The 18,705-nt window shown below is 39.0% G+C and overlaps 2 protein-coding genes across 3 annotated transcripts in view; one reads left to right on the top strand and one right to left on the bottom strand.

Moving 5' to 3' along the window:
* Positions 1–18,705, top strand: part of LOC134819580 (uncharacterized) — a 776,807-nt gene that overhangs the window by 457,940 nt on the left and 300,162 nt on the right. The gene's annotated exons all lie outside the window — the stretch shown is intronic.
* LOC134819586 (putative lipid scramblase CLPTM1) overlaps positions 12,932–18,705 on the bottom strand; it is a 47,989-nt gene continuing 42,215 nt past the window's right edge. Inside the window, exons 12-16 of the mRNA XM_063829599.1 lie at positions 18,225–18,320; positions 15,823–15,958; positions 13,911–14,078; positions 13,569–13,697; positions 12,932–13,318 (exon numbers count right to left, since the gene is read on the bottom strand). Coding sequence (XP_063685669.1) covers positions 13,239–13,318; positions 13,569–13,697; positions 13,911–14,078; positions 15,823–15,958; positions 18,225–18,320 — 609 coding nt within the window. The 3' untranslated portion in view covers positions 12,932–13,238. The remainder of the gene's footprint in view (positions 13,319–13,568; positions 13,698–13,910; positions 14,079–15,822; positions 15,959–18,224; positions 18,321–18,705) is intronic.

The following is an 18,705-nucleotide window of genomic DNA, read 5'->3' as shown; positions in this document are numbered from 1 at the left end:
TTCACAGAAAGCATTTTGACGTACTTTTGGGGAGTACCAAAAACGCCAAACTAAATATTTTGACGCCGAATTTTTTTTTGAAAGAAAAATGATCAAAATGAAAGAGAATTTTAATTTGAATAAATCGCGCGGGGAATAATATTTGGGCAGTTTCGTGTAATAATAAAACTATATAAGTTCATACCTAACGATTCCCTTAAAAAAAAAAAAGGGTAATCTATAAATCATTGAGTGGGCTGGAAACTATTCTCGTACATAACTTACGAATCCAAAAATTTCTAGGTTGAGAAGGTTCCAAAAACCCAAAACCCAATGTAAGTTTATCTTATTTAATTTAATTTTCTTTAATTTTTAATCGACACAATTCAAATTGAAACCCCGAGAGTTTAGAAGAGGCCCCCCCCCAGGGATAGCGTACTATATAAAACCCCTTTAACCTTAAAAGTTAAATAGTTGCCCTTTTTCGTTCAAGTCAACGCCCGTACGTAAACGTTTGAATGCCCCGGGGTCCGGCGTTCTTTTTTGTCCGTTTTTAACTTTAAATGGGTACAATGAGATAAAACTTTGTTGTCGGAATTAACAGTAAATAAACAACAATTAAAAAAAAAGTCACAGTATAGCAATAAGAATGATAAAAAATTATTGTCCTTTTTCGTGAATTTTTTTATAAGCGCAAATTTGTTAACTAAATATAAAAACATAAATATAAAACATAAAAATAATAAGGTCTGCTGCTTGTTAACTGTGGGGGGTTTTTTTTTTTTTTTTTCACCCAGTCGTACAACTCCAATTGTTACGGGGGAGGCTGAGCGATTTCGCGCGCTTTTATTGGAAAACTCTGTGTTCGGGTACCCCCTAAACCCAAGTTTTCCACCAAGAGCTGGCCGTCAGAATCGGCTAAAACTTGAGGCACGTCAGTAGGAAAAAGCCTTTTTCTCTCGGTGAAAGTGTACTCGAAAAAAAATATTTTTCTTTGTTGCCCGTCACACAGGTTCATGACATTGAAACCCTTCCAAGTAGTAGAATAATATTGATTGCTCAATTAAATGAAATAAATGATTACGATTAAAATGTGGTATATAAGTGGTTCGTTTTTGGTGAAGTATTATCAGTTGCCCATCATCAACAACAACAACAACAGCTATTCCAATTCCTTACATGGTACTCTTCTGTCTAATGGACGAAATTAATGGACCCACCGCCTCCGTAAGGTTGCTTAATCGTTTAATAAGCCTTGACACCACCGCTGATTGAAATTCGCGTGCGATGATGTGAACCCTGCTTGATTCAGGGGATGATGTGAACCCTGCTTGATTCAGGGGATGATGTGAACCCTGCTTGATTCAGGGGATACTGTCATTATGCAGTAATGATCTGGTAGACAGGTGTTCGTGGACAGTTGTCCGCGGACAGTGGTCGGGCTATCTCGATACTGCCGAAACTCCTTCCAGACATCCTGATTCGTGTGTTGATCAAATCCCTGATATATATATACATATCACCGGAGACTCGCGGGCGGAACAAAATATTGCACGCGCACGCGCGTGCAATATTTCATATGTCCCCGAGGGCGCTAGCCCGAGGAGACATATTTTCGTATAGCACGGAGGGCCCATCGGGCCCGAGTGCTATACGATTTTTCCGCCCGCGGGTCGAGGTGATGTGGATTATATCCACCAGCGGGCGTATTACAGTTAATATATAATTTTATAAATAAACAATGGAGCTTGTATAAAAGTCATCTCTAGAAAAGGTCGCCACTAATTGTTGTAACCATGGTAACACGTCACGTGTTCAATGTAAGTCAATCATAAAGGGCTGTGTCGTATATAGGGGCTGGAGATGCACTGCATTCCTGGGCCGTGGGAATAATGAATGTAATGTCAGTGACGATGAATATCAATAATATAGGGGGATTATAGTGCTGATGTGTATTATGTAGTGTGTTATAATAACTTTGATATAAATCAAAGTATCATGTCATCTGCTCACAAGCTGCATGAGCAGCCCTACCGGACACCAAAATAAAATGTATATAGTCAGTGTAATAAGGAATTTCACATGGAGACGATACAGAAACTGAAAATATTTTAGAGAACTCCGGGCTATATTGCTACTGGTCAAATTAAATGTCACTTGTTAGCGGGCTATATCATGAGCGGGCTGTAGAGATATCGGGCCCTTTGACAGCGGGCTGGTGAGAGCCCGCTATGCGAAAAATCGCACGCTGGTGGATATAAGCCGGGTGAACACAAAACCCTACTGAATGTAGGGGGGAATGGAGCTCGAGCCACCTTTTGTTGGCAAAACTAATCATATCGCTTTTATAGTTTCAATTGCGAAAAGCAAAATTTGCTAACTTTAAGGGCGAACAGATAATATTGTAATAAATTACACCAATGAAACCAACTGGAATCTTAAGACTATTGTCTGAAAATCTAAGCAAGACTATTATCGGCTCGAGAATTGAGCATAAATAGTCGACTTCTATCCAGAAACACTATATAGCGGAGTTTTAGGGCTGAAAAGTGAAACGTGCATGCATGCGCGCTAAAACTCTCCTAACTCATCTAGAACATGTAAAATTGCGGGAAACGATGGCGTGTCGACGTGTTGATATTTTAAATCTGATTAACGTTCCTTTACCATTATGTTGCGTTCGTTAATGGTTAAAATCTTTTAGCGAACGCGTTCACAAACTATTTTTAGTGGTCTGTACCTAATTAATGACGGCTAAACTAGGTAAATTTGCGCATGAACCTATCAATATAGGGACTGATGAAATCAAGGCAGTTAGTGGCACAGAAATCGAAAGGATTAGTGATTTCATAAATCAGTAGTCAATGACTAGACAGGGTTATTGAAAATTACAAAGAATAAAATGGCGTCTGGACTTGGGACCAGCTCATAGCACAGTTCATTAATGCAATCTGAAAACCATTCTGCTAGCTAAAAGTAAAAAATGATTTTGTTAGGTAAAACGTACTGAAAATTAAAATTAAGATTAAAAATTGAAAACGAACTGAACTAAAAAAAAGAATGACACGTCATGCTAAAATACATATTCCGAAGTAAATTAATCCCAAATTTTCCCCAAATGTTAAAATACTTGTCGACAAAGATTTCAAACCGTTTGCGCAAGGTGCAGCAATATTAAAACTTTGTCGTGCAAGTTTACGAACTAAATTTTTACAATCCAAAATAAAACTGTTATAAGAACTATAAATACGAGCTAAACGAACTAACTGACTAATAAATTTACCATAATACTGGCTTTTGGGATTATTCCCATCTAATAGGGATAATTAATGACATCAAAATTATAATCGTTCCTCTTGTCGTAAGTTTTTAAAAAATTTTCCCTTATAAATATTGATAGTGATAGTAAGACTAATATCTAAAAAGTCAGTTTCACGAACTGAAGTATTATTTTTATTCATAATCATCTCTGGAGGATATATTTCACTTAAAACTCGTTCTAATAGACCAAAATCATATATAAGACCATACCATGAAGATTATACTTTTCCGAGCCACCGTTGAGCCTATATTGTTCTAAATCTATGGCTGAGACCCATTGGATATCGGTTAGTTGCTGTCTGATAACTATAAGCGTATCAATGGTTGTTACAGTAAGCCCTCAACAGTTGAATACCATCCCCAAGCCAACAGTGATGATTAGTCGAAGCATAATGAAACTAGCCAAGTATTTAGCGAGACACAATGATGAACTGGCCGATCAAGCACTTTTTGGGATTCCCAGCATAAAATAACAACACCTGTTTCCAAACAGTTAAAGTTAAAGATTATAAACTTACCGTTGCCTAATTCTGAGAACATGGAACGCACACGTGCCAATATGATTTTACGCGCGAATTACCCAGAATTAACTGAAACTGAATGCTGAAAGATGAAAGAGAATCTTATCGCGTCGCGCGGGGAATAATTTTGGTCACGTTCATCATTTTGTGTTCCCTTTTAAATACAATTACCAGTGCAGAGAGTGGTTTCAGAAACGCAAATTCAACTTGCAAAGATCAATTTACCTGGGTACGGTACCTCGCTCAGGCTTTTGCATTTATTAAGTTAAACACATTGATTTAACATTGAACATATTATGGCGATTAAAAATATGTCTATAGCAGATTGAGATAGGGCGGAATGACAGGTTTAGCAACGCCCAGGAATTACAAGCAGCAAATTCTGCTACTGCTAGTGCTATCAGTATTACGGAGAATCGAAGCAAATATTATAGTGGTACCGTGGCATGTCCATTCTGGGTCAGCGTTGTATATACTTATATATGTTGCATGGATAAGTCCCTGCTTGCTGTTGGCGTTGCTGCGGCGAGGCTGGCTGGAATAATTGTCGGAGAACTCTTTGGCTTCGTACTCTCTTCACTTCTTTCTCCGCACAAAACTGTTTAATCCGTGGGAGGCCCTGTTTTAACGTTCCTTATGTTCCAAACGTTAAAATCTTTTAGCGAACGCGTTCACAAACTATTTTTAGTGAACGTTCCGTACGAATTCACTACAAGTACAACTAAGCTATAAGGGCAAAATCATCGATTAGAGGCTTTTATCTTAAAGAGTGAACCGGAACGTGAAACAGATCCTATTGCACGGTGGAGAACCAAACTAGCAACTTTTCTATTATGAATACGTTCAGTAGGTGAAATTTATTGTTATTAATTTTTACCTGTCAGATACGTAAAATAACAAAGTAATCTCTCCGTTAGGCGTTCGGGTAGGAGAAATAAGCAAGCTGATAAGAGACAATAAAATTACAAACGTATGCAATTAGTGTGTGGCGTGAGGTATATTTACTTTAATTTTTAGTGCCGACTTTAGCTTCAATGATATATCACCGCGCACCGTTAACATACTCATAGTCTGGACAGCACCCTTCTAAATCCGAAAAGTGTCATACTTGTAGTAAATATTTGGTAGAATTAGGTCCAGGACAAGCTATTAAATTTTTTGCTGCGCTCCGGTCTATCACAGCAGTTTTCCTAATACCGTAGAGAAGTTTTTTTTATTAACAAATAAAACTCGATTACTAGACTCCTAGCCTGATACGAACTAAATTAAAAATTGCTCATAATGAACTTATCATCTTATCATAAATAAAAATAAATGCTGTTAGCTGTGAGCTTTTGCTGGTCCCATGAATATAATTCAATGGATATGATATAATATAAATATTCATATACTTGCACATTTACGAGTCTTCTGAATCTATTATATTACATAATACACGACTTCTCATTTCATAATTCATATCAAACATTTATATACTCATGCAGCGAGAACAAAATATTTAGTGTCGAAACTAACACAAGCAGTCATATTGCCGTGTTGTAAAACGGCCGACCGTTTACTACAAGTTAAGTCAAGTCAAATCAAATCAAAACATAGTTTTAAAAAACGTATACGCTATCTGCAACATTTGACATCTAGCACAACGTGCACAGTCTGGTTTAGTCAACAATGTTACCTGGGAACCTCAGGCTATCATGTTCATTAATGAATAGAGATTCGGCGGAATGACAGGCTGAGCGCTGCCCAATAATCAACAATGCAGCTCTAAACGCTGCGGACTTGCTATTATAAAAATTGATGAGCGCTCGATTTGAAATCCCGACGCGCATAAAAACTGCCACTAACTGCTACTAACTGCCACTAACTGCCACTAACTGCCACTAACTGCTACTGTCGCGCGCAAATGCGTGGGCGCGATTGTAGCAGTTAGTGGCAGTTAGTGGCAGTTAGTGGCAGTTTGTAGCAGTTTGTGGCAGTTTGTGGCAGTTAGTGGCAGTTTGTGGCAGTTAGTGGCAGTTTGTGGCAGTTAGTGGCAGTTTGTAGCAGTTAGTGACAGTTTCTTTGCACTTAGCTCCTCCTGTGCTGTACTGAATATGGGCGTGACGGACATGATTTTATACATGATATAGAGAGAAAGATATTTTTGAAAGAAAACCCCCTCCCTTCGGCTGATTACGTATTATGTGAACTTTCAACACTACTATATAGCAAATGATTTGAGGATGTCCAATATGTCCATGGCTTGCTAAAGTCAACTGCATCGGGGGTACTATGATGGTCCAGGGGGTGCTGAAACAGAAGACTGGCACTCTTAACCTGTTAAGAAGTTAAGTAGTTGTAGTGAATGATGTTTCTGTTTGGCAATGTATAACTCCATTCACACCACAAACCACAATTGGACAATTGGACAACCCTGATTAATGTGTAGATAGTGTTGAAAGAATTTTAGACTTAAAACTTGAACTTCACTTCCGATAACTTTTGGGGCTGTGCTCCAAGAACAGGCTGACATATATATAGCTTATGGATTATATGTAATGTATTCTGATTAAATGATAGGGCTTGCCAGTCCAACCACCTCATATTTTTCATACTCACTCACTCTCTTGTCCCATGTGTCGTAGTCCGTCAGTCTGTTCAATTTTTCAATCTTTTGAATCATTTTGACTAATCCAGTTTACACTTTCATTGTTTTCCACAACAGAACATTTCAAACTACTTTCTGCTCTTCCTTCTTTTCAGTGAGTGTGCTAGTTGGACGTGAAGGTGCCCCCTGGTCTGCCTGGTACCCCCATTGCTTCTTCACCATGATGGAAACCCCCACTGACACTCAAACAGAAAAGTGTGAGAAACCTCAACCTGCTGCAGACCAGACTTTATCCACTACGGTTCCTGATCAGGATACACCCACCACTTCCTCAGCTTCAGTCATTGATGATATTGACGAAATGCTTAGAGATGTCGATAAAATAATTCATTCAGAAAATCAGGACACAGAAGAAGACAAAAATGTTAGCAGTCTCCTTAGTTTCTTCTCAAATAGATCTGCTCCCCTCGACACCTATCTGTTAACCCATGCACAGAACCTACGCTCCGAGGTAGACTTAATCAAGATTAACATTTGCAGTATCTTAAAACTTGAAGTAAATAAGTTTGCAATCATTACTCCACACATGATCAAGAGCTGCTCATCCCTGAACAAGCTCACCCTAGCAGAAGGTCTCCTATCCCTGCTAGGTCTTGCTGAAAGTGTTTGCGCTGTGGTGAATGGACATAGAGTTGACAATGAAGTCAAGTCCCCTTCCTACTTGTCAGCTCCCTGCAGCATGAGCATGCCAACGGGTCACACTACATCTGATGGTAGCTCTATACACCATTCTCTAGAAGCCATCCAGATGTCCATCAAGAACCTCAAAGACAATGATAGCCATCTCAAAACTCTTGACTCTATCAACAACAAGCTTGCTGAGCTCAAACTTGACATCAACTGTTTTAAAAACAGTAGGTCGTCAAATGTTTCCACCCCTGATCTGCCCATGCCTCCTTTTCATATAAGGTCACCTGCTCCATGTGAAACAGACCAAGAACAGCTTCTCCTAGATGCACAGAAGCATGCAAGTGTAGACGACCCTAAGTCCAAGCACATTCTGTCGTATGTCCCAGAATTTGTAGATGAAAAATTGAACTCTGAGCTCTCAGTTTTCTTAGACCAACAGAAGGAAGCCTTTGATAGTAACTCCGAAAATGGACATGGGGTTGTGAGCTTTGGCGAACCTTATCAGTACCCGGGGGCTAAAGCTGAAAAACCGACATCAACAGAATTTCCTGAGGTTCTTAATAAGCTTGTCTCCAAGATAAAGGAAGAATGTCCTAGTTCAACAATCAACCAGTGCTTGATAAATCGGTACACCGACGGGAACAGCTTTCTTCCTAAGCACTCTGATAACGAGCAATCATTGGTCCATGATAGTTCCATTTTTACAGTATCCTTAGGTGGTGATTGCTCGGTCAAATTCACAAAAAAGGATCAACCTGAAGGAGAAATCGTAGAGACAATAGAGGGATGTAGTCTCTATGTGATGAGCAAACAGTCCCAGTTTCTGTGGGACCACCGAATTGACAAGAGCACAGAAAAGAGGGAATTGAGATACAGTATAACCTTTCGCTACGTAAGCAGGAGCACCAATGCGACATTGATTATTGGTGATTCAAACACCCGGTTCCTCAAATTTGGGGCTGGTAAAGGAACATTTGGTCACAAACTGCCTGGGAAAAGAATTGAATGTTTCACAATAGATCAGTTAGACCCTCTTCTTTGTGTAGGATACAAGAACGTTGTAGTACACTGTGGTGTAAATAATATCAAGAGGGGAGGGGGTGATGTTTAACATTGGGCTAATGAGCTGACAAAGAAGCTCAAGAATATTTGTGATATGTGTCCATACTCTAAAGTTATAGTTTCACCCATCCTTCCAACTAGGTCCTCCTGGCTGAATGACAGAGCCATGGAGTTTAATAGTTTATTATTTGGGTACTGTAATACTAATACTAGAATTGGCACTTTAGATTTTGATAGTTTTGTTGATGAGGAGGGTCTACTGGACAAGCAGTTTTGTAGATACAAGAAGCCGGATGACCCAATCCACCTGGGGTCAAGCGGTATCTTTAAACTCTCCCGGGCAATTGCCCATAAGATCCTAGGTAGCCCAGTTGATGGGAGGTTGTTCAGTGATGTTACCAAGGCCCAAAAAAGATTTTCCCCACGTTCTCGTAGATCCGTAGTTATGTCATGATAGCCAAACTAATATGCGAAATTTGCTGCTGCTGCAATAGACCTGTGCGTGCTGGACATCCATTCATAACTTGTCAGATGTGTGACAAAATAATGCATAAAAAATGCAAAACTGATGATAACATAGTCAAATTTCGAGATGCAACATACTGCAAAATATGCACTGATGCCAATGATATCGTTCGGTATAACCCTTTCTACCAAGCTCCCCACTTTGCAAACAATGGCCTCATTGATGATGAGCCAGTTAATTATATTGAATCTATCTACAACAGCTCAAAGATACTTGAAAATTGCAAAACATTCTCAATAACAGAGTTGAATGCCACCATCCTACCTAAAAATTCAGCTAAATATTTGTCCAAATTATTTCTAAATATTGATGGAAATGCATCAAACTTTGACAACTTTGCAGTTGAATTGTCTTGTATCGACCACAAATTCTCTGTTATCGGCCTTGCAGAAACAAACACTAATCCCGAAAATGGAACTCTGTATCAGCTTAACGGATACTCCTCTTGTTACCAATCACGCTACTTTTGCCAAGAGAAAAACCAGTTCAAGGGTAAAGGGTCAGGAGTGTGTCTTTACCTACATGATTCCCTTAACTTTAACAAAATCACTGACTTATCTCTCTGTAATGAACACATAGAATCACTGTTTGTATCAATCACTAGCTTGCAAGATCCAACGGTCGTAGGGGTTATATACCGTCCCCCAAACGCATCACTTGAGATGTTCAACAAAGCCTATGAATGTATTCTCTCAAAACTGAATGGCAAAAAAGTATATATTCTTGGTGATTTCAATGTTAACATTTTGAACGACCCATCTCCATCAGAGGACAAATTTCAAGAAATAATATTCAACAACGGCTTCATACCAACCATATCATTACCAACTCACCAAATGCCTGGCTGTTCCAGGACCTGTATTGACAATATCCATACCAATGTCGTAGATCAATCCCTTATTTCTGGTGTGATATCTGACAAGATCTCCCACCATCACCCTATATTCACTCTTATTGAACTTTCCCCTGACTCTGTGCCAACACCTGATTCATCAGACAAAATTACTATACACTACGACTATAGTAATGCTAACTTAGAGAAGCTCTGTCTTGAAATAGAAAACGATATAGATAGGTTCCACCACAGCTGTAACACATTTGACTCTTTCGTGCAGTTATTTCAAGAAAAGATAGATTTGTCTTGCAAACTTCTAACTCCTAGAACCACTAAACGTAACAGCATAACCAACCCTTGGATCACCCAGGGCCTCATTAACTCCATCGACAAGAAAGCTAGGTTGTATTTCGAATGGAAGAAGACTTGTACATTAAAACTACCTGATGGGGATCCAAACAAGCACATATATTACAAGGAATTCGACAAGTTTCTCAAGAGCTCAATAAAGATGGCAAAGGCTATGTGCTATACTCAAAAATTCGAGAAGTACAGCATGAACTCAAAAAAGACCTGGGAAATTATAAATGAACTCCGTGGCAAAAATTTATCTAGATGTAAAGACGATTTTGTCATAGATGGCCAGAGAGTTACTTGCAGACGAATAATTGCTAACAAATTCTGTGAATATTTTACATCTCTTGCAAGTAATCTCAATAAAAATGTACTGTCAAACAATAGTATTTCTCTGGAACCAGTAGAATCATTTGCTCAGTTTATGTCTAATTCGGTATCTGACTCCATATACCTGGAAGAAACTAATGAAAACGAGATTATCGAGGTGATCCGAGATTTTCAAAATGGTAAGGCCAGTGACATACCTGTAGTTGTCGTAAAAAAACCGGCAAAACTCATTGCAGGTACTTTGGCTAGGCTTTACAACACATGTATACAAAGTGGTACATTCCCAAGTATTTTTAAAACTGGTAAAGTTATTCCTATTTACAAGAAAGACAATAAAGAATGCATTGAAAATTATCGGCCTGTATCAATATTACCTTTATTTGGAAAGATCTTCGAGAAGGTTATTTATAAACGCCTCTATAATTTCTTCACATCTAAAGGTGTACTAACAGACTCACAGTTTGGATTTAGAAAAGGCCATTCTACCACCCATGCTCTACACAAATCTATAGACTCCGTTACTAAGTCTCTGGCAAGCAATAAACATGTCCTAGGGATATTCATTGACTTGAGCAAAGCCTTCGACACCCTTGATCACGATATTCTTTTATGCAAATTAAATTCCTACGGTATTAGGGGCACAGCACTTACCTTACTAAAAAGCTATTTGACTAACAGAAAGCAGTATGTTATGTATAACGATGTACCATCAGAAACAATGGGCGTGAAATTTGGAGTACCACAAGGGTCAATTCTAGGGCCGTTACTCTTCCTATTGTATATGAACGATATAGTAAACTGCTTTTCAGACAGTGAGGTGAAATTTGTACTTTATGCTGATGACACTAATATCTTCATATCAGGACCATCTAGAGAAGCAACATACAAAAAAGCCAACTTAGTACTTAAACATGTCTCGATTTACATGAAATGTAATCTACTTCATATCAATATGTCCAAATGCTGCTACATACATTTTAAACCTGCCTCTGAATATGATGACACCTGTGCACGGACCAGACCATTTGCTATCCTGCTAGATGAATCTAGATCAATATTCATCAATGGTAAGGTTATTACTAAAGTCAAGGATACCAAATTCTTAGGTGTTGTTATAGATAGTAAGCTAAACTGGATTGCCCACATGCACTACATCCGTAAAAAACTGCGATCTATGACTGGTGCAATCTGCAGAATTCGGCACTCGATACCTTCTGAACTATATTTAAAAATATATAATGCTCTTTTTGAATCACATCTCAGTTATGGTATAAGTGTGTGGGGTGTTGTCCTCAAAGAACGGTCCAATGATAGTCTTTTCATCACACAGAAGCACTGTATAAGGATCCTTTTTGGCAACCTTGACTCATATTTAGATATAAACAATCAACATGTGCACGTACTAGACCATACGGTATGCAAAAACTAGACCATAAACACTTTGAAAAGGAACATACAAAACCCATTTTTAATAGATTAAAAATACTTACGGCTCAAAACTTGTACAAATATCACTGCATCTTAGAATTTTCTAAGATTATCAAGTACCACTGCCCATACTCCCTTTATGAGGCTATCAACATTTCAAACCGTGCAACGAGTCTCACGGTTATTCTCCTAAATAAATCAAATACCTTTTTGTTTAATGCAGCCAAGCTTTGGAACGCTGTTCATAAAAAAATTTTAACTTCAAGCAATTGCTTAGAAACGTCCATTAGCTTGATAAAACTGAGAACAAAAGCACTATTAATACAAGCACAGGCAGCTGACTTAAAAGATACTTGGACTCCAAACAATTTTAAATTGCAGTAATCAAGTCTAATTGCAGCGGTGCACACTTACTATTACTATCATGATTGTACTATAAACAGAAAATCTTTCAAATCGATTTTGGGCGCTTTTTAACCATTTGTTGTAATGTTTTTAGATACTATATATCTAAATTTATAAAAATTTTTATCGGAATGAATTAATTTATTGATATTTAATAATTTATTCGGTAGGTTTATCTGGTATTGATATTGATTATTATATTGATATTGTTATTATTGAACGAAGCTAACTCTAGACATAGTTAATACTACTTCTTTTAAGAAAGGGACTTGGAGTATAAACGACCAAGTTTGCATAAATTTCTATCCAACCAAGAACTCAGGAGGCAAAGGTGGGTGCGTAAACTTTTGGTCTGCACTCTCCGATCCTGTATCACCCTGGATTCTTCTCGACGTATCTTTGTAAAAGGTATATACCTTCTAGTCAATCTCTTGCTACTCCAAGTCCCCTAAGATATTTGATCTAAAGTTCGTGCTAGTTATATATATAGAAAATATATTTTTGTCTGCTTTAATTGATACTAAATAAAATTGTTGTTTTCTTGAAATTGTTGTTTTTTCTTGAACGCATCCGCACGTTCATCAAAAACTTCAGCGAGGTTACATCTAGTTTAACTCGTACTTTCACTCAAGATGAGATATTATTGCTGAAAAATATGTATACACGAATTAGATTGCATAGCTAGGGCTTACTCTCAGGTTAGGGTTAAGTTTTGTCCCTTTTCCAGCAGATGTATTCATTCCATATTACTGACTTCCTACCTGCCCAGACTTTGCATTCTTGGGGCCCAATAACAATATTCTTAACACTCACTCCCACGTTTAATGGAGCTTAAGTCATGTCAGACGGTTTATGTGCATGTTTTCTCGTTCTCACAGCGAAATTGAACAGCATTTCTGAATAACAAAACTTGCATTTCGCAAAAAAATATAGAGAAAATACAGATAACAATTAACATCATACATTATAATCATCTTACGCAATTGCGATATTAATTAATCTGAAATCTTACACCAGTATCACAATAAAACCGACCCTGTGTCTGAAGACAAAAGACAGTGCAATCCACTTAAACTCTGGAACCGTTTAAGAGAATATTTAATGCATATATAATTGCATAAAATACGAGCTGATAGTTGATAGTTCGCGAATCGCGTCTGTGTCCTAGTCTGTTCCGACAATTTTCATTATACTGGCTGTTTACTCAGTTTTCTTTTCCTCGACGGTTTTCGGCTCTGCTGCGACTTCTTCACCTTCATCCGCCGCCAATATTACTTTTCCTACGAATAGTTTGATTTTAGTTGCAACAGAAACAAAATTGGATGATCAATTTAACGAAAGTTGTAAACTGACGTTCAAGGAAAAATTTAAAAAAAATTATTCTTATGAATAGCGATTAATGTAATATTAGATTGTGATGAAATATACAGGTGATAAAATACATAGGTTATTATACAGGTAAATGGTAGATTATATACAGGTATTAGTAGATTATATTATGGAAATATTATCTTGTTTAATTCCACATACCTTCACTAGTAATATCAGCTTGTTCAGGAACACCCTCAGGGTGAGATTTGCTCGTCCCAAACTCGTTGACTCTGTTAGGATCCTCCCTGTACGCCCACCGCTGGTACAGGTAAATGAAAAATACTATATCTGAGGAAAGGTGAATCGTGATTAATATGATAATTTAAAATAATTCATTGATAAGAATCATAGAAAAAAGAGTATTCTTCACTTAGACTTATTTTTTAAACCATACTTTTCATTCCAACATCTGCTTGGGCTAAGATCTGGTACGTTTATTGACTATTAAATTCCACAATCCACACTAAACACACATTCCCAGGGACTCCTAGAAGAACTGACCATCTCTAAAGCATCCCAGTCGGTAGAGAGTAGGCATCTTGATAACAAACGCAAACAGGTCATCTATAAATGTGTTGAGAGCTTTATATGTCAACATTCTCCAAGGTAGATGAGCCACACTCTTCATCTTATAGTTGATAAACAGTTGGGGTGTCATCATGATAAACCCTGGGGAGGACGTTCAGCATCAACTAAATTTAGTTACAATTTTAACTTTTAAATAGCTAAGTAAGCGCTAATTTAAACATTAAATTTAAGCAGTAATTAGTAATTAGAGAATTAAAGTTATCATTAAAAACGTCCTTAACGCTGAACATAGTAAAGAGGATGCCCCCACATAATAACACACCCCCACAACCCTACTTAACGCTGAACATAGTAAAGAGGATGCCCCCACATAATAACACACCCCCACTACCCTACTTAACGCTGAACATAGTAAAGAGGATGCCCCCACATAATAACACACCCCCACTACCCTACTGAACATAGTAAAGAGGATGCCCCCACATAATAACACACCCCCACTACCCTACTGAACATAGTAAAGAGGATGCCCCCACATAATAACACACCCCCACTACCCTACTGAACATAGTAAAGAGGATGCCCCCACATAATAACACACCCCCACTACCCTACTTAACGCTGAACATAGTAAAGAGGATGCCACCACATAATAACACACCCCCACTACCCTACTTAACGCTGAACATAGTAAAGAGGATGCCCCCACATAATAACACACCCCCACTACCCTACTGAACATAGTAAAGAGGATGCCCCCACATAATAACACACCCCCACTACCCTACTGAACATAGTAAAGAGGATGCCCCCACATAATAACACACCCCCACTACCCTACTGAACATAGTAAAGAGGCTGACTTACTGACTTGACTTACTGACTTAAGTCGGCTTCTTGGTCCGAGCAACTACAATTCCTCGCCACACGTCGCGGTCAAGCATAACAGATCTTATCTCTTCAACACAGGAAAGGCTGGTGTCCTTCTTTAGCATGTCCAGAAACGTGAGGTGGGGCCTCCCCGGTCTCCTGTATCCATGCTGAGGGTCCCAGAACAGAAGTTGGTTTGCCAGAAGGTCGTCATGCCTGGCTACATGTCCAGCCAGTCTCATTCTTCTGGAGGCTATCATCGCTGATGGCTTGGGGATGTTGCCGTATAAATCACTGTTGTTGATGATTTGTGGCCAACGTATGTTCAAGGCCATCCGGAGCATTCTAGTGTAGCATCCATTGATCCGCTTAGTCATGGATTGGCTTATCGTCCAAGCTTCAGAGCCGTACAGGAGTACGGGCTCAACCGTTGCTCGAAAGACACGGATCTTTAAGTCCCTGCGCATTCCAGACTTCCAGGTTGTCTTTAACTGATGACAGGCCCCCCATGCCTTTGCTTTCCTAACATCAAAGTCCTTCTCCGCACTCATTATTCTGCTTCCAAGGTAGACAAAGTCATCTACTTGCTCTATCTCCTGCCCACTTGCTGCTTTAATGACGGTAGAGTCAGACTCAGAGAGATTGACTCAGATGTACTTCGTCTTACTCTCGTTGAGGTGCAGTCCAACGGAGTTAGCAGCCAGCTCCACACTGAGGAGAAGATCTTGCGCTTGCTCTGCGGTGTCTGTTGTCAGTGCAAGATCGTCAGCAAAGTCGACATCTGTCATCTTAAGTAAAGAGGATGCCCCCACATAATAACACACCCCCACTACCCTACTGAACATAGTAAAGAGGATGCCCCCACATAATAACACACCCCCACTACCCTACTTAACGCTGAACATAGTAAAGAGGATGCCACCACATAATAACACACCCCCACTACCCTACTGAACATAGTAAAGAGGATGCCCCCACATAATAACACACCGTACACCCCCACTACCCCACTTACCGAACAATAAGAGGTATCCGTAGCACATAGAGAGCGTCCAGGAGTACCAGCCCTTGTGTTCCTCGTACAGCAGTGAGTACACAGCGTACCCAATCAGCAGAGGGGTCAGCACCCACGACAGGTACTTGAACGCTAACTGAGGGGGCAGGGGTTAGATCACTAGACATCTCCTAAAACAAAATAACAGTTCTTAAATCCCTCACATCTCCCTTCCAACTTGATCTGACAGAGCAATTAACACTCGACAGACGACATCCCTCCATGACCAGAACAGACCGTTCCCTAAAATGTAGCTTTCTCTGGGACACCATCTCTCCTAAAAATGCTTTCTCCGTTAAGCCTAAATCATCTGGCATTTCTTTAAACGTAGTTTTTTAGTTATTCTATATTTAAATATAGAAATATACACACTCATACCCCATTTAAACACCTTCACACACCCCCATGCCACACTGACACCACTGGATCACATATAATCGCCCCATCATCCCTACTCCCCAGCTGAAGACGATTTACACATGTACAGCTGAAACCTCAGCTACCAAAAAAATCACTTAAATGTTCGAAGAACCCACCTCGGTGCCAGTACTCCAGTACTCCAGTACTCCAGTACTCCAGTACTCCAGTACTCCAGTACTCCAGTACTCCAGTACTCCAGTACTCCAGTACTCCAGTACTCCAGTACTCCAGTAGCTCTCAAGGTTCTGGCTGTGACCACGTGCTTAAAAAACTGGTGCCATACCATAATACTCAATATAGAATTCTATTGTAATAACTTTTCAATTAGGCTGGCTTTGAAGCTACAGCTCACAGATTAAGTCAGTTTTGTGTTGGTGACAGCCTCAGATATTTTAGAGTAGATGAACTAGTACATGAACTATAACTTAGGCGAATTATTGGAGAAAAGGAGACTAAACATGACTAAATTGTGCGGGACCGACATGAAGTAAAGGTTAATACTTAATTATTGTAACTGATGTACGCGATACTGTATTATCCCATCAGTCACTAAACATGTCCACTATTAAGTTCGCTATACACGTCCTAGGAGATAACCGAGATATATGCCACATGTCCACCGCATGTTATGTAATATATATGAAATATCACGTGTTATGTATGACATGCCACATGTTATATACATATCACGTGGTTATCGTATCTAGGTTTAATCACAATGCGTGCAGGATTAATCAGACGTGGCTGGCGGGCGATTGCTGGAAACAAGGCCCGAAGTGGCCTGACCTCAGCAGATTGGGGGTCCCTAGCAATAATATGATTGGTGCTCGCTTTGTGACCGTCTTCTAAGATCGAGCAGTGACAGCTGTTTCTCGCAATGTGTACTGTTACTTTTGTGCTCTGTGTTGTTCTTTGTAACCTGCACTGGAGGTTTAGTTGAGCTACCTTCGCGTCTGTACTCTGTACTATATTCTATATCTGAATTATCGATTAGTAACCAAGTCAGTACACATTTTGAATGGTTCCTTAAACTTCAGTTTAAACTAACGTCATGTCAAGTTTTAGCTGGTTAACTTAATCGACGGACTTTTAAAATTATTTTGTAGTTTTCTACTTCTAGAGATATGGTCACAACCATTCAACGATGATGGTTTGGGTTTCTTTTGTATTTCTGGCTAATAATTTGAGTTCACAAACATTACATAACGTTTTAAGTTTATCTTGCGCACCTATTCAGCCTCTATCATAATAAAAATATGATTACGTTGCTTCGGCCAACAATTTCATAGCATTTTGTAAATTACAGCTCAATAAGTACCAGTTTACTGATAGTATTTAACTAATATTGTCCGAATATTTGCAGTACGCATATTCAGCAATGCTAGGTGTTCAGCAATGCTAGGTATTCAGCCTGGCTGCCCATATCGCGTGGTGGTCCAGGCCAGGATAACTAACGCCGGTTACAAAGGGTATTAACGACCCTGCTCTGGCTGGAAATCATTCGTCACTTGCAGTCTTTACCTCGACATTGGGTTGTATGTACTTGCTGGTGCTGTTTTACTAAACACAGCGTTTATAACACTAGGTGGTGCTAGTTTCTCAATAAACTCTGTCTTACTGTGAGTTGACTGGTTGGCGCCTGGGTGATGGTGAAGACACAGGTGTGGGGGTTGGGGGTGGGTAATGAGGTAACTAGTGCAACTAATTAGAGTTATACCCCCTCACACTACCTCACACTACCTCATAGTATAACACCGTCTTTGTGCACCATTTATATAGCATACACTCTCAATCTCTGCTTTTTAAAACCGTTCAAAATTTTTGAAATAAATCGCGGATAACGATGATCCGTAAACAGAAAAGTTAGATTTCAAAAAGAAGGTTAGAATATAGTAAGATAGATTGAGTTAGAATGTTAGTTGGAACGTTAGAACACGACTCACCCTGTCGTATGCTTTAGTTGGGGACTCAGCATAACTACTCTTGTCTTTGATAGTAACCCTTGGTATGATTCCTAACACAGGGTTAGACATATCCACCTGAAATAAGTTGGTTAGTAACACGTGATATGACAAACTGCTGTAATTATGTCTTGTATATTAGTTATGCATTTTGAGCTAAAGATTTTTTACATTCTGCTTCATCTTTGATATGTACTGCCTTGTGGGATAGGGTTTGTATGATTGTTAGGATTTATTGGTTCAGAGAACTAGTTCTGATCGTTCTAATGGGAAAACGTGTTCTCTTAACCATTGTTAAAATTCGATATATTCTACTCCTTATAGTTATAATGCACGGTGAAGTCACTGTATGTACTCATTTTCAAAGCGGGACTAATAGCCCGACGGGCATACCATTAGTATGTATAACCCAATATAATACTGTCTTAACTTATTAACATTTTACAAGCTGGTTTATTTTAGA

Source organism: Bolinopsis microptera, chromosome 8 (genome assembly GCF_026151205.1).
Source record: "Bolinopsis microptera isolate Bmic1 chromosome 8, MBARI_Bmic_1.0, whole genome shotgun sequence".
Classification (NCBI taxonomy): domain Eukaryota; kingdom Metazoa; phylum Ctenophora; class Tentaculata; order Lobata; family Bolinopsidae; genus Bolinopsis; species Bolinopsis microptera.
The sequence above is the reverse complement of the archived record's forward strand: the minus strand, read 5'-3'. Positions and strand labels throughout refer to the sequence as shown.